The sequence below is a fragment of the Zeus faber genome (assembly GCF_960531495.2).
Source record: "Zeus faber genome assembly, chromosome: 15".
NCBI classification, from domain to species: Eukaryota; Metazoa; Chordata; class Actinopteri; order Zeiformes; family Zeidae; genus Zeus; species Zeus faber.
The window spans coordinates 8,976,161-8,998,533 of NC_137194.1; the positions used below are offsets into that span (position 1 = coordinate 8,976,161).

A 22,373-nucleotide genomic window follows, 5' to 3' on the forward strand; every position below is an offset into this window, starting at 1 on the left:
TATTTACGTGTGTCTGTGTCTGTGTGTGTGTGTGTGTGTGTGTGTGTGTGTGTGTGTGTGTGTGTGTGTGTGTCCATCCCGCGGCCTCTTGTCTGTGTTGCGGCACCCTAACAGCAGCGAGGCACTTGGCTGGTGGCGCGTTTTTTGGAGGCAGCCGAGAGACAGCGAGACGGAGGAGACGCGGTGGAGGAAAATAAATAGAATTTAAAAAAAACTTTAAAAAAACAAACAAACAAAAAAGTTCCGACCTTGAGGCGCCCGGCAAGGTCGGAACCCACGAAAAAAAAGACGGCACGCAAACACGCAAGGTCACACCGCCGTCTAAAAGCAATAAGTGCTTTATTGATAAGAAAAAAAACCCACAACAAGCAGGCAGATGTGCAACCAACTGATTAATAATAAAATAGATTTGTGGGAGACACGTGGAGGGAGGGGGGAGTTTCTCCTGCGTGAACTTAATGTGTGTGTGTGTGCGTGCGTGCGTTCGTGCGTGCGTGTATGGCGGATGGTTCTCGCCGTCCTTTTTTTTTATTCTGTCCCCCCCCCCCCCCCCCAAAAAAAAAAAAAATAAAATGTCTTTCTCCACAGATTTATTCTTTGTTATTTTATTGACCAGCTGTGTACCACATATAATCACAGGAACTCATTGATCATGTAGCGGAACCTAAAAAAAAAAAAAAAAATCCATGAGGTGTCCCGCAGTTGAAACGAGAACGCGCCGGTCGCATGACACCTCTGCGTGGCTTTTTTAAGGTCACCACGGCACAAAATATCTATATTGTTGTGTGTTTATATAAATATATATAAATATATATAAATAAATAAATAAATAAATATTACAAAAAAATATATATATATAAAAAAAAATATATATATATATAAAATATATATGTGTATATATATATATATATATATGTGTGTGTGTGGATTTATTAGTTCCTTCTCTTCCACAGTCGGTCTGTGAACATAGAGGTTTTTTCTCTGCAGCTACTGTTATCTATTTTATGAAAATAAGCATAGGGTGCTGGACCGTAGTCCTCTTTTATATGCATTATTATTCTTATTTTTTATGTACCTATATCATTCTCTCTCTCGCTCTCTCTCCCCCACACTCTCACCCGCCTGCCAAGCGAGTGCAGCAGAGTAAATCAGTGGATCAGCGGTGGCAGATTTGGATTTTTGTCTTGGTGTGGGTGGGGGAGAAGTTCCGAACCTCTCCCGGTACAACCCCGCGTTTTCGGTATCACCCCCACTGCACGCAGACACGCAGACACACACAAATATACACAGACACGCAGACACGCAGACACACACACACACACACACACACACACTTCCTACACAGTAATCACACATCAATCTCGACCCCCAACCCGCCCTTCTCCAAGGGAACCATACACCCCCTCTTCCCCCCTCCACATATAAACTTCTCCCCTCCCTCACCCCATCACTCCACACCCTCCACCCCCCATCCCCCCAAACACCATCTCTCAACTAGTTGGCAATGGCATTGTTTTTAATCATCAGAAGCCCGAAATTATTATTATCGCTTCTGATGCGGCAATTAAAACTTCAGGTCAGAGGCACAACGAGCGGTGATCAGCAGCTGAGCTGAGAAGTTTTAATTAGACGATCAGAACCATTAATGCACAAAAAAAAGGTGTGCGCTGGGAAATTAACGGGAACGTCTTAATCAGGGTTAGCGACTCCGAAGAGGAGTCAAGTGAACAGAGAGCAAAAAACAAATCATTTCCGCACCACTGGGACAAAACTCAATTAAATATGCATGCGGAAAAATGGAAATTTCCAGGCGTCGGCTGCACCGAGTGTTGGGGAAACTGTGGCAAAAGCTCGCGGCGGGGTCGGCGACCCGCTTATTGTTATTCTTGTGTAATAAAAATGAGAGAGGGGCCAGATGCCGGGGTCCGGGTGCCGCGGCGGAGTTGTCCATCAGTGGCTTTCCGCTTGGCTTCCCCACGGCTGCCACCGTCTCTCAGCCAAGCGGAGAGGAGAGGGAAACGCTGTCTTCCTGCGAGCCGTAAATTCACCAAAATAAAAACAAGAGGTGTTACTGTGTGCATGTGCGTGTGTGCGCGCACGTGCGGGTGTGTGTGTGTGTGTATGTGTATGTGTATGTGTGTGTGTGTGTGTGTGTGTGTGTGTGTGTGTGTGTGTGTGTGTGTGTGTGTGTGTGTGTGTGTGTGTGCGCGCGCATGCGTGTGTGTGCGCGTGCGAGGGAGGGAGGGAGACAGTTTGGTGGCAAGGTGATTTCCTAAAAAACTAAAACACACACATACGCTCAGGAGGAGAAACAGAGGGTTCACTCAACACACCGGGAGCTGGAGCCTTGTTGATTAATATGCCAAAGGTTTACAAAGTTATAACCAGGCTTTCCGAAAGAGCCCGAACAAGTCTCGCTAACATATTGAAAAATAATCCCGAGCCGTTCAGACGTCTCCCAGACCTGCTTTGTGTTAATTAAGTTGAGGTTGCTCGGGGTTTTGTCCCCGTGTCAGTCAAGACGTTGGAGCTCGGCAGGGTTCTGCAACGTGCCCCCGTGGCCGACTCCGCCGAGATTCACTTTTAAGGGGTAATATCTGGAATCCTCCCCCAAACGCGTTAACCCAGAGTGCGCCGCGACCTTGGAAGCAAAAACGGTTTATGGTAAATAAACTGCATTCGAAAAGGGCCTTTCCAGCACCAAGGCCACTCAAAGCACCACACCTGTGCCGCGCCTCACGTTCACCATTTGCAGCAGCGTCGCGACGCGAGGAGGCAACCAGCTCGCCGCGGTTGGGTGCCCTGCTCAAGGTCACCTCGGCGCGGAACCGTCGACCCTCCGGTCGTCAGGCGACAGTCCACCCGCTACCGAGAGCGACTGCCGCCCCTAGCATGGGTCCTCATAGGGACTAAAGAGTCCTCCTGAGGACCTCGTCGGGACCTGCGTTGGCCCCTTTTTGTTGCCCGTATGAGAGAGAGGCAGAGCCGGCAGCCCCTGCCAATCACGGCCCTCGTCGACTCCCACCTCCTTTCCCCACGGCTGCCCTGATTACAGTCGGCGCACGTTTAGGCAAATAATGCACTTCCAACAGCGTTATTAGGATTTGAAACACCACTTGATTGGGCATGATATCATTCCGGCACATAAACAGAGACGCTGCATCAAAAACCCAACAAGACACTGTGGGTCTTAGAAGCCCTTGTCACGCTGCCAAAGCCGAGGGCTCGATTTGAAGGCAAGCTGTGTCGCCAGTACACACTCATCCCGCTCTGACAAGAACCAGGGCCCCCAAATAACTTTGATGCACTCCTGACTGGGGATGAAAAAGCACCTGCCGTCGTACAAATACATTCAAAATAGTTGCTTGCCGTCTTTTTCCCCAGGTTTTGGCCTTATACAGACAGAAAGCGGCGCTCCGTGGCGGCCCTGCGTTTTTCCCCAGTAAAAATAGTGTCAGCGCTAACGTAAGCAGTGGGAAAAATTAGTTTCGGTTGTTGTGTTCAAATTCACTCCTGCCGTTTCTTTCCAGCTCCCAGTGCTTACTGAGGTGTCTCCTCTTTTGACAATTAGCACACGGGGCCAAAGCAGACTGTAAATAATGTCCGATGTGTGTGACAGTGTTGTTTTTCGCTCTGATATTCATTAATAAGGCAGAATGCTTAGTGGACGCCCGGCGAGGTGGTGGGGGAGTTCATCCCTGAGGGAGAGGTTGTTCTTTCATGTAGGTCCCTGCAGATTTGATCTCTTTGTACGCTATCATGCACACAAACGACTTGAGGTAAACAACCCGGTGTTTCCATAGCAATGTGTAATGCAAGCGATTTGAAAAAAAAGAAAGTAAATAAATAAATAACCAACAAGCCAACCACCAACAAAGGAGCTGCACCGGAAAGACCCTTTTAATAGAAACTAGAGGGTTAGACCTATAACGTAGCGTATGTTTGTCTTAAATTTGAAGTTCAGGTCCCCTATCATCAACACTGAATATGGGAAGACGTCTGAAAACGTGAAAATCCAGTGAGGGGCCTGCAAAGCCGCTCAACCCTGGAGTCACGCTCCTTATTGTTCACAGAGAAATGTGCATAAATAGTCACTAATGGAAAGAAACTGTGTGAGGGTCATTTCCTACAAGGAGCCGGAGACTGCGTTTGCGGAGGAAATCGGTAGTTAAACCATGAAATACCGAACACAGTAAACAGAAGGAGAAAAAAAAAAAAAAATGACCTCCACTGCAACACCCAAATGACCTCAATCTTCCTTGGGACGCTATTTCTGAAAGAGAAAAAAAAAAAAAAAAAGTTGAAAATTTATGTCTTCCACTTCCTAATAGTTTTTCCAGGCTATTTTTTTTCCTCCAAAATTGCTGTCCTCTTAAAGCCGACCCCTTCACCCCGGCCCCGCAATTGTTTGAGCCGAATTGTACAGTAATGTTGCATTGATATACAACCCAACCCCCCCGGCCCCCCCCCCCCCAAAAAAAAAAAAATAAAAAAATGTCCTGGAGTCATTGTTTCGGAGAGGAAGCCAACAATGTAAATACCGTAACTGAGAAAGCATGTGTGGGGAGCGCTCGCTGCATTGTGTGTCCGCACGCCCACTCAGACGCCGTATCCTCTAATGATTCCACAGCTTTGCTAAAGAAAATGAAAACAGGATTTTTATGTCCGACGCCGACGTGATTTACATAACGCCGGCGACGGCTCATGTGGGATTGAGGCGGGCGGGGGCGGGGGGCCGGGGTGGGGATCGGGGGGGGGGTTTATGGCCGGAGGGAAATGAGGAAGCCTACACCTACTGTAATAGAAAATGGATTGAGTGGTCCAAGGTGGAACTTTTTCTTTGGTCCTCTCATAAAACAGTGCTTTTCGCGAAATCGTTCGCAACGTTCCGCTGCCGCTCGCCGGCTTTTAAGTCAACCGCAAAAACCGAAAACACAGATATTTTCAGCCATCGCTTCTAACTTTTCACTTCGAAATAAAGAATAGAACTGATGCACCGTAGAAAAGGTAGAAATAGTTTTTTATTTTTATTTTTTATTTTTAAAAGAGCGCCCCCTAGTTCATTCCATCTGAGTCGGTCCACTTTTATTTTCTCGTGATGTCATCAGAACACGCTTTACATTTACACCCAGCCAATCGATCGCGGCTTCACGTTAGGAGGCCACGCCCATTCACAAAATATTAATGAGGAGGAGAGCGTTACCTCCCAAAGTCATTATGGATAAAACTATAGGAAACATCATATTTCATCTCCAAATATCTATATTTTTGTGTTTTATAGTGCCCGGTTGCAGGTTTGTAGACATAAAACGTTAAAACTGATTTATGATCTTGACCCGGTTTTTCCATACATTTTTTTAATCATCGAAATATTGAGTTACATTTTTTTTTTCAGTTCAACCAAAACAGTTTTACTATTATTGTGCTAAAATTTGGTGTATTTGGTGACTACTTGTGGAGACAGTAGAGAGAACATTTTTAATTTTACGATGCTCATCAGAATGGCGGCCATAAAAATATTCAATTTCCATACCCGTGTCCCGGCGAAGCATAAAGTGTATTACGTCTTCCTTTCGGCATGGCAGGGGTGAAAGTGCAGAGATAGATTTAAAACAGCTTCACTTAACAAGCACGGAAATTATCCGTTGTCGCGGTCGAGGCTCGGCTGACTCCTCATAGATTTTATAGATAGATACTGGAAAAGAAAACAGTTTCGAACACTCTGCCTCTGATCCCCGGTGGTCCCGCTGCCACAGTAAAAAAAAGAAGAAGAGAAAGGAAAAAAGTTATTGATATAATAAACAGAATATTACTCACTAACCACTCCTCTTTGACTGTTGTGCGTTATTTACAACATGATAAAGATCTGCACTTCATTTTGAGCCTGGAAAACCGTGGAAGGTGAACTTTGGTGACTCTGGTAATGAAGGGAAAGGTAACAGAGTGCAGTTTCTGCCCTAAAAAGGCAGCCTGTGATATGGAATGCCAGAGGCAGCTGCCCCAGCCACATCAGACGACATGTTTTAAAGATAGCTGTGCTTGGGTTGAAATAATGCCACCCATTCCTGCCCCAAAGCACACTCTATCATCACCATTGTTCAGCGGGTCCACGCTGCAGAGGATTATCATGCCCAGGGAGGACATGCATCATATCTGTTTGGGTAAATTAGCAAATATTTTTGTTGTGTGTGTGTGTGTGTGTGTGTGTGTGTGTGTGTGTGTGTGTGTGTGTGTGTGTGTGTGTGTGTGTGTGTGTGTGTGTGTGTTTGTGTTTTAGATCCTCGGGTTCATTTAAACAATTTCTCCTTTGAATCTCCTGCCGACTGTGCAATAAACGGTTAAATTGCACTTTTGTGCCGTTGCTTATGGAAGAACAAGCTCCCCGCGCAGAAACACGCGTTGTGAGGCCGATCCTACAAAATCTCTATGCAGTAAACATAAAAATAAAAATAACAATAACAATGGTAATAATAATAATTCTTGATGAAACTGAGTAATATTTTAAGTTGACTTTTCATTTTAATATATTCAATTATAATTTATTATTTTAATAATTAAAACACATCACTAATAATATATTTAAATGTGTATTTATTTCATGATTTATTATACTGTAATATTATTAGAAATAATAATTTGTATTGTTATTATGACGTGTCAGATCACACATTTTCAGAAATCCCATTTGTTCGAGGTGCGAATCATTCCCTTCAGCGCGTTCCGTCGTACGCGTCTTGTGAAAACCCCTCTCACGTCCACTATTCCCACTTCCACATCCTGACACATGTGACGCTGCGCAGACTCCCCCCGTCCCAGGCGAGCTGGTGGTGGTGGGGGGGTAAGGTTTCAGGGGTGTCTCGGCCGCGCTGTCATGTGAAGGATTATGTAGCCGTGTATTTGCCGCATGTCGTACCGTAGGGGGTCTGATAGCAATCTGCCCGAGGTCTGAGCTGCCGGCGCTTCCTTTTCCTTTTTTTCACTTTTGACTGAACTAACTGTAGAAGGTGTGATGTGCAGAGATATGTACAGTATCTCGGCCCCCACCGCCACCCGCCAACCACCACCCCCTCCACCCCCCGCGGTTCCCGTGTTGTAATTGTGAAGTGGTCGTGCTTTTGGCTGTTATTAATAGCGGCGGTAACTGTTGTCCCTTGTCACTTTGTTTTTCCACGGTTAAGCTTCGTGTGACACTGGAGCAGGAGCTTCAGATTTGTCTGTTCGGATGTTCAGACCCTCTCACCTGGAACGAACCTCGTTTTTCTGGCCGTCGGCGTTTTTCTTTGAATCTGTCGCCACGTGACGACACCTCCACTAATGTTTGCTCCTCCCTCTCTCTCTCTCTCTCTCTCTCCCTCTCTCCCCCCTCCCCGTCAGCTGAAAGGAGTTTATGCACTGAAAAGACCTCAGGAAAATCCAAGATGGCCGCCAAAAGGAAAGGTGGCCTAAAACTCAACGCGATCTGCGCCAAGCTGAGCCGGCAGGTGGTGTTCGACAGCAGCTCCCAGAATGCCGAGGGAGAGCAGAGCGTGGCGGGGAACAGCGAGCGCGGCAGCTCCCACTACGACGACAACGAGGCCAACTTTCCCGAGAGCCTGAGCCTCACCCAGAGCCTGGAGGAGGACCAGAGGAGGCGCGAGGCCATCGAGAAGTGGGTCAACGGCGAGTACGGCGACGAGCCGCCGGTCAGCGCCGCCTGCGGCGACGAGCGCGCGCTGGGGGCCGGCAGCGATGAAGACTCCCCCCCTGAGGGCGTGTACATGGTGCAGCCCAAGGGCTGCAGCGACGACGAGGAGCGCGCCGACGACGCCGAGGCCGCGCCGGGGTCCCGGGACAGCAGCTACCACGGCGACAAAGACTCCGAGGACGGGCGGCCCAAAGACGCCTACGTCCCGCCCCGCGAGGCCCCGGCTCCCCGCCCGCCGCCCTTCTCCGCCCTAGGTACCCCTCCTCTCTCCTTCCGCTCCTCGGCCTCTTCGATCAAAGTCCAGTTTGACGCTGCCTCGGCCCCCGAAGGAACCGCGGCTCTGTCCTTCGGGGACATTCCGCCGTGCCGTGTTAAGGGGCAAAAGGCTTAGACGCAGAGCGAGTGACATCGCCACATCCACATGAGCTTTAGCGAGCCTGTTATTGGAAATAGAAGTTCTAGGGTTACAATAGGAATAGCCAGTGACAGTATCACCCCAAAGACAGGTTCACATGGCGGAGGCCGGTGGGAAAAAACAGGAACTTGTCAGTGTCAGAGAGTGTGTGTGTGTGTGTGTGTGTGTGTGTGTGTGTGTGTGTGTGTGTGTGTGTGTGTGTGTGTGTGTGTGTGTGTGTGTGTGTGTGTGTGTGTGTGTGTGGTTCACTGCATCAAGAAAATAAATTCACATTTGGAGTAGGCTTACACTAGGAGGCCGCGCGCTCCAGGCCAGGAGCGCGCGGCTAAGCTTCATATTACACCCAGGATTACATATTGAGTCTTTGATTTTCCCTAAGCTCACTAAACTTAGCTGCAGCGCCGCGCGCCGGGGCCATCCGTCGCTGAGGAGTTCAACTCTTGTTTCTGGCAAAGATTGGATTCGTAGCTCTCAAAGCCAGGGAGCATTTGTCAAGTAAAGTCGAATGGGATGGTCTTTTTTTTTTTTTTTTTAACAACGCCGTTTTTTACGCGTGGAACAGCTGTTACGGTCGCGTTATTACCATTTCAGCGGGAAAAAATGGAGCGACTCAGCAGGGGGTCTTAGTCAATCTATTTGTTCACCTCGTGGTGTTTTGCGCAGCTTACGGTAACACCCACTTTGAGTCATTACACCATGTACCTTCTGTATCATTCGGGGATTATCAAAAAGATAAAGGTGGCACACATTTTCCACAGTAATCCTGAAGTGACGAGAGTTTGTGTTAACAGCGCGGCGTATTATCTAAGAACGCTCCATTTACAGGCTTGCACTTGTTGAACCTGGAGAGCAGCGGAGTGTGAGATACCGGTCTCCGTACAGCAAGAGTGAGAGCACAGAGCAGTAAAACGGGGATGAAATACGACTTGATAATGGAAAGATAAAGCTCAGTCTTTCACAGAAACCGAGGGGAAATAAAAAAAAAACCATCCGCAGCTGCTGTTGTTGTGGTCGAAAAAACAGTTTTGGTTTTTCTGCCGGCTCGCCTCGATTTTGCCGTTTTCTTTTCTTTTTTTTTTTCTTCTTCTTCTTCTTCTTCTTCTTCTTCATATTTGTTTGCTTTTCTGGGGGCGGGGGATTTCATATATTCTTTTTTTTTTTAATTCCAAACTCAACGCGCTGCTTTTACTTTCTTTTTTTTCCTTTTCTTTTTTCGCCTCCTTTAATTTATACAGCGATTACTCGCACCCTTAAGAAAATCAAGCAAATGGCAAACGGGAAACAACCGTGGTTTTAATTAGTCATTTTGTGTTTATTTCATCGCCTTAAAAAAAAAAAAAACGAGAAAAAAAAAAAAAAAAGTGTCTGTAAATATATGTTTGTGCTGTGGCGTGCACCTTTCCCAGCACCGGCTCCCCGGCGGCTTCACATCTAACAACAAAATGTTTGTCGACCACAGAGAAGGTGTACTGCAACACCCCCAACTCTTGTCTTTAGATTTGAATATATATATATATATATATATATATATATATATATATATATATATTTATGTTTCTCTTTGTTGATTGTAACTAGGGCATCCATATTGCCGTGTTTCTGCATGGCTCACAATTAAAAACATTTTTCTTTCCTTTCCCCCCTCTCCCCCTCTCCCTCTCGCCGTTGTCTTTCAAAGGCTGATGCGGAGTGCGCATAATTATGCATATAAACATAGTGGCTTAATTATCTCTCACAACATCAGTGACAATGTAATTAACAAACATTGCAAGATCAATGAGAGAAACTGCGACCTTCAAAACATTTAACTCCTCACATCGAGGCATCGTGCAGATTTTTCCGTCGCCGCGAAACCACAGAATTCTTTTCTTAAGATAATTTACATGTTGCCCTGTAAGAGTCCTCGTGAAGCCAGTCAATTGGTGGGTAAAAAAAAAAAAAGCAGAAAAAAAAAGAAGAGCTCTGAAAGCCAAAGGACAAAGGAGCTCATAGGGGATCAAACGGCCTGGCCATGACTTCCGATTGCAATTCGGAGTTCACTGTAAAAGGTTATTGTTCATTTCGAAGCGTTTGAAAGCGCTCTCTATTTACTGTCTGTTAATTAACTTACCAGGCAGCGGGGAAGTTTGGGGCTCCGCGCTGTTTTGTGCCTGTGTCATTTCAAATTAGTTCAAACTAATGCACCAAAAATCCCCATTCACCGGAACCAGCCATGTATTATGATACTGATGTCCATTTCGACAAAAACAGCATGTGCGCTCACGGTGGAACACAAACAGGGCTTTGGAACACTCAATTCCCCGTGTGAGGGTAAATGCAAAATGCACAGCGCTTACGTCGTCTTCTCAACCAAACTGAGCGCACCGCAGCGTGCGCACGCATGCACGCACACACACACACACACACACACACACACCGTTTTTTCCCCCCCAAACGCTCGGCATTCTGTTTGTGCGGCGCCCGCTGGGAAACACTTGACAGCGCGTTCGAACTCCAGATCCGTCCTTATATAGTCAGCGCAATCCGCCTTTATCATCGCCGACACCTCTGCCGCCCGGCCCCCGCGTGCAGAGGAGCAATGCCACTCCGATGGCCATGTTTGGTCAGCCCAAGGGAGATAAAATGGACATTTGTTATCATATCTGTGAGGGAAATGCGGCCTAATAGCCTCAAATATAGACAGGGGCCTTGGTCTGTGTCGTGTTTCGGAATCCGACCGCATGAAGTGGCGAGATTAGGGCCCACTTTGACAACTTTTTTTTTTTTTTTTTCCAGTGACATCAGAGTGAGAGGAATTAAGAGGGGAGGGACGGAGGGGTGGGCGAATGCACGGCGTGGGTGGATGAGAAGGAGAAATGTATAGAAAGGAGTGTGAAAGAGACAAAGACACCAAAGAGAGGGAGAGAGAGAGAGAGAGAATAGCATTAGTGATGGTGGGGCCAATCTCACCTTAACCCGTGAGCTACAGTTCGCTTTCCATTTTCTTTTCTTTTTTCCGCGACATCATTAGGAGGCGGCCAGATAAGACTGGAGAAGAAAACTCATTTACATGGTATTTTAGAGAGGTTATCTTCTGTCGTCCCGGTCATAATCCTCCCGGTTTAAGTCCAATCATTTGCCTGCCATTGATACAGTGCAGCGTGTCAAACAGAACACTGCTGAATGAAGTGACCTGGCTCATTTTCAGAGAGGCGTAGATGATTATATGCTAAGCAAATTAAATAGATTTGGACAAGTCTAGCACTGACAAGTCCAACCATGGTAAGTCTCTTTTTTAGCTTACAACCAGCTAAAAAAATGTCAATAATACTGACAATTATAGTGATAAATAAGTGAATAGGTAAGGATTGAGACGATGTGTTTAAGTATTGTTAAGTGAAATGTATTACACTTCAGCCGTATAGAGACTGAAAGACTGTCTTTCATATGGTCGTTTGAGACAAGACGTTATTATTCAGCTCAAAAATGGCACATGAGTAGTTTCCCAGCTAAATGCTACTTACTTGTTGTACATGAACCTGCATAGTGGGATAGTGCATATGATGATAATAATAATAATAATAATAATAATAATAATCATCATCATAATAATTATTATTATAATTATCATCATTATTATTATTATTATAATTATTAGAGTAATAATAATAATAATAATACATAATAATACATAATAATGAATAATATAATAAATCAATAATAATAATAAAAACAAATAACAGTTTTCCCAGTTCCTGTAAAACACACCATCACTTCATATCGACACCAATTACAAATTTTCGAGTTCCCATGGAACGTAGCATTAGTTTGTTCAGTCGCTCATCTTTACATCAGCATTACTCCTAAAACGAGTAATAATTTTCAGAGTTTCCTTTGAACGCAGCATCGTCTGATCTAATGACGCAGAGGCGCGAGTTTTCTGAGTCCGTTTGACACAGAATTACTACCACAAGCAGATGGACTTATTGCTTGTTATTACTTAATCCTAAAAATTTGAATGTGGTTGTCTCCTACCTGTCGTCCACTGAGTCGAATGTTGCTAAATAGGGAGGGACACAACACCACATCTCACACCGGGTTAGATGCGAACGCAATGTTTTTATTTACAAAAAGGCCAAAAGAGATAAAATATTAAACAAAAAGCCTCGCCGACGTGGAGCAGGTAAGACCACACCCACACACCCACACACCCACACACCCACACACACACACACACACACACACACACACACACACACACATACACACACACACACGCAGTTTGCAACCACAACAGATCAATGGAGTCGGCACCACTCACCTTGCACGATGCCAATGTGCGCCCAGAGCCTCAACCTGCACATATATAACTAATTTATATATGAATTGTAGAATTGGATGATGATGTCACAAAGAGCTGCACTACACAATCTCATTTCGCTCCACCACCCGACCGGAAGTTGTAGAACCGTGGCGTATCGGCCATGTGCGAACGTTCTGCAACTTCCGGTAGATTTTCTTCGGTTTGTCACTAATTCCTGCTCCAAATGTAGATCAACACGGATCAAACTTCCAAGTCCGCGGGTTCAGCGACTGTCGTGTTCCCGACACTTTTGGCCCGAAAAATGCCAAGGAGAATAAAAATAATAAAAGTCCCAGCAATAACCATAATAATAACATGTAAAATGTAAAACTCATGAAATGCCTCATCTAAACAAGACCGAAACTAAAACTAGAAATAAAGACGGAACTAAAACTACTTTATTGCTACTGATCTCTTATTCTTAGCTCAAATAAGTTTAGTTTTTAGAAGTTCCATCTTCTGTGGGCAGGTGTGCGCTCACATTAGAGCGATGCATGATATACCACGATCTGCAGTGCAGGAAGTCATGTCAACCATGTCAAGTTGACAGCAAGTTACCGTGACAGTAAAACACAAAAATTAAAAAGTCAAAGGTGTTTTTCTTCCAACAATTTGGGGAACTGAAGAACCCGAAACACATCAGGGTCATTGTCGTAAAGCGTTTTACCGGTGTTTACAACAGAAAGAAATGGTAAATTTAAGACAATATTTTTCAATCTGTTTGACTTGCGTTCCAAAATGTCGGAGATTTGTCGAAAAAATGACTATTTCCTCTCAAATATTTGACCCATTTCTCTAAAATATTTCATGCCCTTTCGCAATTGGACGGATCCGCTTTCATACTGATGTGCGACCCCAACATAGGGGATGGAAATTCGGGGATTATTTTACATGCCACGCAGGAGATGTGAAAAGCAGCGGGGGGAGTGACCGATTTAGCAATAACACAGAAATCCGAGACAAGAGCTGAAATATTTTTGTATTAATTACCAGGACGACAGCTGGTATAACCCCTAGCCAGCTCATGTGAGGGCTTGGGATAGAAAAATAAAAAAAAAGATTAAAAAAAAAAAAGGAGTCAATGAAAAAAACCTCCCCCCCAAAAAAAACACCGGACCCGTTTCCTGGAACGGCGATAACCAAGAAGAGCAAAGAAATCGAACATGGCAGCCATGTGAAGTTGTCATCTCGTGCATTAGGAGCATGTCCGGTATCCGGCCCGGAATGCTAACTGACATGAGGTGGGATTTTTGGAATAGATTCGGATCAGCCAAGACAACTGTTTGGGGAAAACGAGTGCTATCTCTCTTTCTCTCTCGTATTACCTCGCTCCTCTCTTTTTAAAGTCTCTCTCAGTCTGTTTATTTTCTTTTGTGCCTATCAGGGGAAACGTGCAGAGCTTTTGTGTCTCCATTGCGTTCAGGCGAAATCGTTTCGTTTTGTTTTTTTTTTTCCCTTTTTTCCACTCTCTGACCCCTGGAGCTAACCTGGATGAAAGTTAATGGGCCAGAATTAATCTCCATATAATGCAATTAAAGTACACATTTACTACATTTTCCCCATGTCCTTGGGGGGATGTCCAATTAATGAACTCTCAAAAGAAAGTGATGATAGTTCACAAATAAGTCACGGCAAAAGTAATAGAAATAAACCGCCGTCGATGAACGGCATTCATTTTGAGCGCTTTGAGGTATTTAAACAAGAATGAGGCTGTTGTCATGTGCTGGATTCTGTGCCCTATTTTTTTAAATAGATCTCCTGTTCTACTTTACAAAATTTCTCTGAAATAGATAGGCAGTCATTGCTAACATTTTCAGAATCATTCACCGAGTCTACCGGGCGTTTTCTATGACGAGACGGGAAATTCCGCTGAGAGCAAAATGTTGAATGAAAAGTCAAAGCCTAGAATGAACAAGACTTAGAGTTTTTTTTTTTTTTTTTTTCTTCTGTTCAGCTGTTTCACAGGCAACGGGGGAAGTACAGCGGTCCACTTGGCATACACACAAAGCAGTAACGATGACAAACAAATAAACAACAATTGCACAAATGAATAAGCAAACAAACAGAGCCACGAGTGCAGTCCCTTCAACATTTACCAGAATAGGTTTGGTGTCATATTAGGAAGACGCAGATACCTACTTGTTACAAGTCTGTCACATTGTGAATGAGTGTGAATTTACTGGTGACTCAGCTGGAATGTGTGGACTGTTCACAGAATTTTGAAATGGTCTGTAAAAAGTGAAGGATTAGACGATTCAAACATGCTCGCTTGCCTGTGTAGTTTTACAGCAAAATTCCTAAAAACTTCAACGACTTACATCGGCTGAGGGTTAACATTCTACTTTTCTTTCCTCTCTGTTAAGGTGAAGCGTCTGCCCTGCGAGACTATGCAGCCAACACCATGAATGAGTTTTTGGGAATGTTTGGATACAATGACCAGCAGGTAAGGGATGAACTGAACAAGAAGATCAGCTTTGAGAAGCTCAAAGCCGCTACCTCAGATCCTTCCTCCCTGAGCAGCGACGAGGCCTCGCGCCGTGCCCGCTTCTCCAAGTATGAGGAATACATCCGCAAGCTCAAAGCCGGCGAGAACCTACCATGGCCCATGCATGCTTCCCCACCCAAACCAGAGGACCTCAACTCCAAACTGGCCCAAGATAAGAGCACTGCCATGCTCCAGACCTCGGGGTGCCTCCCAGGGGCTGAGGCCCAGATGTACCCCTCTAGCCTGGACAGCAAGCAGCCTGGCACACCCCAACTGGGTACACCTCAGCCCACTAACCCCTCCAACATCCAGAACCTGGCCTCCCGAGCCTCCAAGTATGACTTCTTCATCCAGAAGCTGAAGATGGGCGAGAGTCTGCGGCAGCAGAACGGCAACACCTACAAGCGGCCCTCCAAATATGACCTGGAGAATGTCAAGTTCCTGCACCTCTTTAAGCCTGGCGAGGGAAACCCGGACATGGGCGGAGCCATCGCCTTCAAGACCGGCAAAGTGGGCCGTCCGTCAAAGTACGACATCAGAAACATTCAGAAGCTGATGCCGGGGAAGCCAGAGGCCTCACTGATGCCCAACGTCCTTGCAACAACTCCAGGGAACCCGGGGGCATCCGTTGTCACCACTGTAGGCACTGCCGGGGCCACTGTCGCCCCCGGGCTGGGATTGGATCAGACAGGACACATCAGCTTCAGTGCCTCCGACTACTTAAAATCCAGCTTCTCCAAGACTGACTCCATCACCACAGGCACAGTGTCCTCTGTAAAGTAAGTCTTTTGAAGCACACATGAAAAACAGTTCATTAGATAGACAGAGGGGACAAGGCAATCCACGAATAGTGTTTACTTAGTGCGCGCATTGGTTTGGTGAGCAGGCTTATTTACAGAAACATTCTGAACGATTTGACTATTGCGTGGCATATTGGCTTTTTGGTTAAAAATAAAACAAACCTCCTGACATTTAATGAATTTATTAAATTGAAAAAAACCGATCAATATATCTCCTAGTTTCGAGTGAAAAGCTTCCAAGCACAGAGGTCTGTCTACCTCTCATTGATAGTCTCTCAGCGGAACACTTAACTGCTACTGTGAGTCAGTTAGCCTAACGCAAAGGTAATTGCTACCTCCACAGCAGCCAACACGAATGTAGTGTGAAATAGCGCATGGCACCCAATAGATCCACGACATGATGAGTTGCGAAGGCACATGAAGTGTTTACTCGCCGTAGTCCTCCGTGGAGACTGATTTAGCACAGTCACCGCAAAGTGACTGACTTCCTCCGTTTGGCTAGGGTGTAACAACTCTCCCTTTAATTACTTTGGAGCCGTGACTAACCTCCCGGAGAGTCACAGGGGCCGACTCAACACCGCCTGCCGTTTGCACTATAAAGCAGGCAAACAAGGGGTTTAGGGAGCTAGCCTGTCTCGCGCACTACCACCAGCGAACGGCTCCCAGAGCCTGTTTGATTAGTTTTGACCTTGTCTCTGGTTAGTCAAGGCCTATCAAAGTCCCTGTTCCAGTGCGCTCAGGCAGCTCTCCCTCAGGCTTTGGCCTTTGTTAGGCAGGGTCTCATTGAAGCCGCATGCTCGGCTAACCGGTCCAGCCGCGTCCTAGTATAACGGCGAGAACAGGGGACGTTAAGGAGAAAGTCTGGTAGCGCAGCCTCCCCTCTGGGCCAGATTAACCTCGGGGTCATTCCCTGTGTGGAGCCGCTCGCGTGGAGCTAAATGCCAACGCTGAAAGGGAGCGGGTCGGACCAGCGCTGCGTCGTGACTCCGTCTCTCCAGCAACGCCGCCGGTAGCCCCGTGCAGAGAAACGCATCGTGGGCGACACTGAGTAAACCGCAGTTTCCAACACGCCTCTGTTTAACCTGTCAGGTTAATCTAATGACCCAGCTGGGTTGAGACCTGCACCAGCCATGCTCCATCTCTTATTAAAACTCCAGTGTACTCGAACTCCTTTCCTCGGAGGTCCACCCGGCCCGACGAAAGCCTGACACCGAGTATTAAGAGCCAAAGCCCAAAGAGGGGAACGGAGGGGAAAAAGGCGTTTTCCAAAGCTTTTCTGCCATATCTCCATTATCCAATTCTGCATCCGAGCACTCACCAAAATCCCCCCCGTAAAAGATTAATGACCCTCCGCTCCTCCATTTCACCATTCATTGGTTGGTCGTGAGCCCATGCATCAAGACGCTTTCCTTGCGTCCCTGATTCATCGGTCGCACAAAAACAGTTACGCCGTAAGAAAATGTATATTGATGGGTCCAAAGTTTGGATGCTGCGTGTAAGTAAATATTGTGTCAGTTTGTTTTTATTAACAACCTCGCCCACGCAGCGCAAGCTCGCCATTAATCCTGTCTCTTTTGTGCGTGGTGTTGCGTTAGGAATGGCCTGCCACCGGAGAAGCCCGCCGCCAGCGACGACATCAACCTCTACCAGAAATATATTGCCAGGTATGCAAATCCCTCTCCCAATGGAAGATACACCCAACAGTCAGACAACCCGGTTTATTAATTGATGGTGTGTTTTTATTCAGTGATGTAACTGGATAGTGGATGGGTACGAGGATGTTTTGTGAGCAGTAAGTCAATTAAGCGGAGACAGAGTTTGTGTGCGGAGGGGAAGTCGGAGGATGGAGGGAGGAAATGTAAGAGTAATGACCCGATGTTTGCCTACTGTAAAGGTTTGAAGTATGGAGCTTTGCTCGGGGGCTAAAACATTGAGACATCAGCCCCAGACCCCAGCGCCGTGCGACTCTGTGCCGTTTAGAGGATATGAGTTTCTCGAGCCCTGCTGTTTATCACTCAACACAAGAGGAGTCGACTGATCTCAAAGACAGCCACTCACCAACACAGACAAAAACATCAGGGGAGGGGAGGTGTCTCGGGTTTCAGTGGACACGCAACAATGTCCCCCATTCTGGATCCATTTTGAGCCGACACTATAAAGGTTATTATCACTTGTTTGTTTATTCAGTTTAAAAAGAAAGAAAACAGCATTTGAAAAGCCAAAGTGGCTTTGGCGTTAATGATTACTTCTCCAAGCCGTAACATGAAGGGCACAAATCAAAGCCCTGGCACTGACAGACAGACACACACACACACACACACACACACACACACACACACACACACACACACACACGGATGCGGACACACACTCCCGCACCCGCACACACACGCACACACGCACACGCACACACAAACCCACACAAAACCCCTTCCTTGGACTGATTACATTTTGCAAGAAGATTTAATTAAGGAATTTTTAATGAGGCTTCTGCTGGCACTGCCAAGAACTGTTTTGATATTTGCGCTGCATAATGCATAAAATTTGTCTAAACATCTCGGCAGTTGATGCACGGGGAGGCTGCAGATAAGCCCAGATACAGTTTCAATTTCCGTGTTGGGGAAGAGGAGAAAAAAAAAAAAAAAAAAAAAAAGAGAAGGGGAAGAGGAGGGAGGAAAAAATAGAAGAGGCTCGTAAAAAGGGCAAATGTAGACGGGTACATTTGCGGTGATTTGGGTGGGGTGAGAAGGAGGTGGCGGCGGTGTTGGGGTATTCATCTCGGGAGCTACGGCTAATGAGTGCACACTTACGCTAAAAAACGAGGCTTGTAAACACGCCGCCATCCCACCTCCTCTACAGCATCCGTGAGAAAACGGCGGGAAAAAGTTCTTTATCTCCTGCGCTCACAACGGTTTGATGTCGCAAAGCGCTTCCCTGGTAGTGTTTAGTCGCAGTTTTCCCCCTTCAAATGCTTTCATGCACCCGCTATTGCCTCGGCACTTTGATCTGTGTGTCTCTATTGTAACGGGAGATGTGCCGCAATCTCTGTATCTTCGCAATATTAATATTTAATCTGCTGCTGAATAGCAGCGGCCCATTAGACCCCCTGACGCGGCAAGTGGGAATTGTCCAGAGGCGCAGTGATACAGCTGGGCAATGAGCAGTGGGGTGGGCCATACTCCCAGGGGGAGCACGCACGCACACGTGTGTGTGTGTGTGTGTGTGTGTGTGCGCACATACTAAGGAGTGTAATGGGGCTGTGGAGAGCACTGACTGCGATCAACGGAGTGGTGTGATGCACTACCTGTGTGTGTGTGTGTGTGTGTGTGTGTGTGTGTGTGTGTGTGTGTGTGTGTGTGTGTGTGTGTGTGTGTGTGTGTGTGTGTGCGCGGGCGCGCTCTCAGTGTGTTCTTTAATCAGGACAGTGGTTACATGGGTTTGCTATTTTTTTTGTTTATGTCTGAGCACCCATTTAGTCTTATTTACCTATTTCTACTTTGATTTTTTTTATTATTTTCTGAAGGGGTGATCAGACCTCCCCGATGCCCCCTTCTGTCTCCTCCGCCATGTTCTGAACTCCCCACCACGCAACCAACTGATAAAAGGTAGCGGATTTGCCGTTCAATTACCTTAATGAACTAGGCAAAGTGATCTGTAAATGCAGCTCTGGGATAATCCTAACATGGTGAAAAAAGGAAAAGCAGAAGAGTGAAAAAATCTATTACTTAGCTCCCTTTTCCCCCTCTCCTCCGCACTTGAAGCAGATGGAGCTCTTGGCACCAGCAGCGCAAATGTTTATTTGTGTGTTTTCAGTGGTAATTGGAAGATTTTAACAGTCATCACCGTCAGGCTCATAATCACAGCTGTAAACGTGGCCGCACTTAAACAAGCGGGGCCCCTCTTTAACTCCTCGCAGCCTACAACCTGTTTTTTTTTTTTTGTTTTGTTTGTTTGTTTGTTTTTTTAGGACATTTTCCCCGGTGCGCCCGAGCCTTTCCTTTAATTAAAGCACCGTGCTTAACCTGGGAGAACTCTGGCATTGATTTGGCGAGAGCTCATGGTCAAATAAAGAAATGTGTGCGTGTCAGTGTGTGTCAGGGGAAAGGGCTACAAAATAAAAAGTGCCTACACTCGCTGCTTTGGAAATGAATGGAGTTAATTTGCCCCGAAATTGGTGTGACAGACGAGTAAATTGTTGTGGCAGTGTGAAAAGCAGATCGTCCTGGAGGTGTGGAGCTGCGTGACTATGAAGGTGAGTTGGGGGGAACATTTATTTATTTATTTATTTATTTATTTATTTATTTATTTTGGGGGGGGTCCTCAACTAAACCCCGTATTTCTGGAAACGGGGTCTTCACGGCGCCGAGGCAGTGGGGCATGAATCATTCCGCGGCGTCAACTCGCCGGTCGGTCTGGGAGGCGCGTGTGCAACCTGTGGCGGAGCGGCGCTCCGGGGGTGGGAGGCTGACCGGATCCGAATCTGAATCCCGATCCCAACCGGATACGGATTTTTTGGATCAGATTGGGTCCCGCTGTCCTCTCCGCTAAACCACACGCCCCCCCTCTTGTCCCCCGCCCTGTTTGCTTTTTGTTTTTCTTCAGGTTCTCCGGGAGTCAACACTGCGGACACGTGCACTGTGCTTATCAGTACCGAGAGCATTACCACTGCATGGACCCCGAGTGCAACTACCAGGTGAGCTGTTTCCCCTCCCTCCCTCCCTCCCCCCGCGCACAACAATCTGTATCCCCGAGGCCTGAGTCCAGATTCCTTTTACGCCCTGCTCCGTGTCACAGTGAAAAACGAGATGGCTCGCGCGACTCGTACTACGTTCGGGGTTTTTTTTTTTTTTTTGTTTTTTTGTTTTTTTTTTCCCCCCGCAGCCTTAACAACCGAGGTTCATTGCCTCTGAACGTACGTCAGCCCAGGGGCTAGACCCGGCGCTCGTGTGCTACAGAGGCGCTGCTCCCTGCACGCCCGGGTTAGGCTCAGGATGTGTGCGTACATCATTCTCATCGATTGTCATCGAAACCCTCAAGCGAACGGCTCTACAGGCAAAACCCGTTCGGGGCTTTTTTCAGAGCAGGATCAGTGGGACGCGGCCCGTCGTTCGCAAAAATGTATTTAATGCGTCATCGGGCCGATACCCGCCAGGTCACACCCAGCAAAAGGTTTGCGAGGATGAAAATTCGACCGTGTGTCTCTTCGAGTTTGCCAAACAGGTTATGACTGTTGGCCCCGATTCAGTTCCGGCGCGGGTTATTTATTTATCTGTTTATTTGTTTATCTCGTGTAAGATGATTCCGGGAGCCGCTCCGTCTCTCTGACAACCGGCCTTTTATTAGAGGGGGGTTAATTTTAAATATGGTTGAAATATGGCTCCTTTCTGTACGTGCTTTTTTTTTTTTTTTTTTTTTTTTTTTTTTCTGGGGACATCTGCCACTGCTTGGGGCCTGCTTTTAATCCCCTTTCAGGTTATTAATCTTGTCCTGGTCCCAGGAGTTGTCATGTATGGCACAGGGAGGGGAAGAAACAGAAAGCAGATCATAATACGGGCCTTGTGTTTGCAATAGCATATGGTCTAAAAGAGTTAGACAAACACAGGCAGATTTGTCAAAGCCGTCGGAATATGCCCACGACCGGAGCTGTGTATAATATCAAGACAATTTTTTTAAATAAAATAAAGACATTTCCATTCTTTGTTTTCCTCCCGATTCTCTGAATTAAGGCGTCTTCGGCTCTAATCTTCCCTGTCTGCCACTGATCAGCAGAGATTACCACTCAATAAATATTGTCTGTGTGACGGAGAGTGTTACAGATCTCAGCTCTAATTTTCTCCCCCCATCCCCCCGAATCTCACTTTACAGCTTGATGAGAGGCGTTCTTGGAGGAATACAGAGGAAAATCGTTCCGTGTCATTACTTAGAACGTTAGTTCAGGTTATCACGGCAATTTCCACGCTCCAGCCCTGCGCTTCTCACTTCGCTCTGCGTTGCGTGAAAACCCACAGATATGCTTTTGAATCGCGGCTCTCCCTGGATGCCGGTAGCTTAAAGGAAGAAAAAAAAAAAAAAAAGATAGACTCGACGAGCGGCTCTTTCCAAGCGATAACTCATGAAACGTTACATGACACACACTAGTGGAATATTACCCCACCGCCCGCCTCCGGGCAATTGGCTGAGTACGGGCATTCTCCTTTCATGGGCTTGTACGCGAGAGAGTGTGTGCATCTTGCCACACTGGTGGGAATCCTAAAATAAATGTCGCAAGTGGCTCCCAACCTTCATCGCCACTCAACTGAAAATGAGATCTTTTTTCCCCAGTCAGCTCTCTCCGAGGCCTATTTTGGACGCGGCGGTGGATCGGATGTACCGCGACCGGGGCTCAACTTTTTTCGGCGCCTACTGCCGGCCACCAGCCGCTGTAGGGTTAGGGGACATCAACGCGGGACAATGACGGATCGTCCGGGGAGTTGCGGGGGTTAGCGCGTCCGTCGGTTCTTTTCTCAAACAGAAGTTCGCCCTCCCGCGAGTTTGGCCCTTGGACAAAAAAAAGAAGAAAAAAAAGAAATGACAAAAGTGGCATGTGAGGCCGAGGAGTGAGCGTTCGAGGAGGGGAAGCGGCGCAGCAAAATCCTTTATTTTTTTTT

At 46.6% G+C, this 22,373-nt stretch overlaps 1 protein-coding gene across 3 annotated transcripts in view; it reads left to right on the forward strand.

The window, feature by feature from the left end:
• casz1 (castor zinc finger 1) overlaps nt 1-22,373 on the forward strand; it is a 202,941-nt gene that overhangs the window by 158,080 nt on the left and 22,488 nt on the right. For all 3 annotated transcript variants that reach the window (XM_080014895.1, XM_080014894.1, XM_080014896.1), the window contains 4 exons: nt 7,375-7,938; nt 14,805-15,705; nt 17,322-17,390; nt 20,329-20,419. In XM_080014895.1, coding sequence (XP_079871021.1) covers nt 7,375-7,938; nt 14,805-15,705; nt 17,322-17,390; nt 20,329-20,419 — 1,625 coding nt within the window. The remainder of the gene's footprint in view (nt 1-7,374; nt 7,939-14,804; nt 15,706-17,321; nt 17,391-20,328; nt 20,420-22,373) is intronic.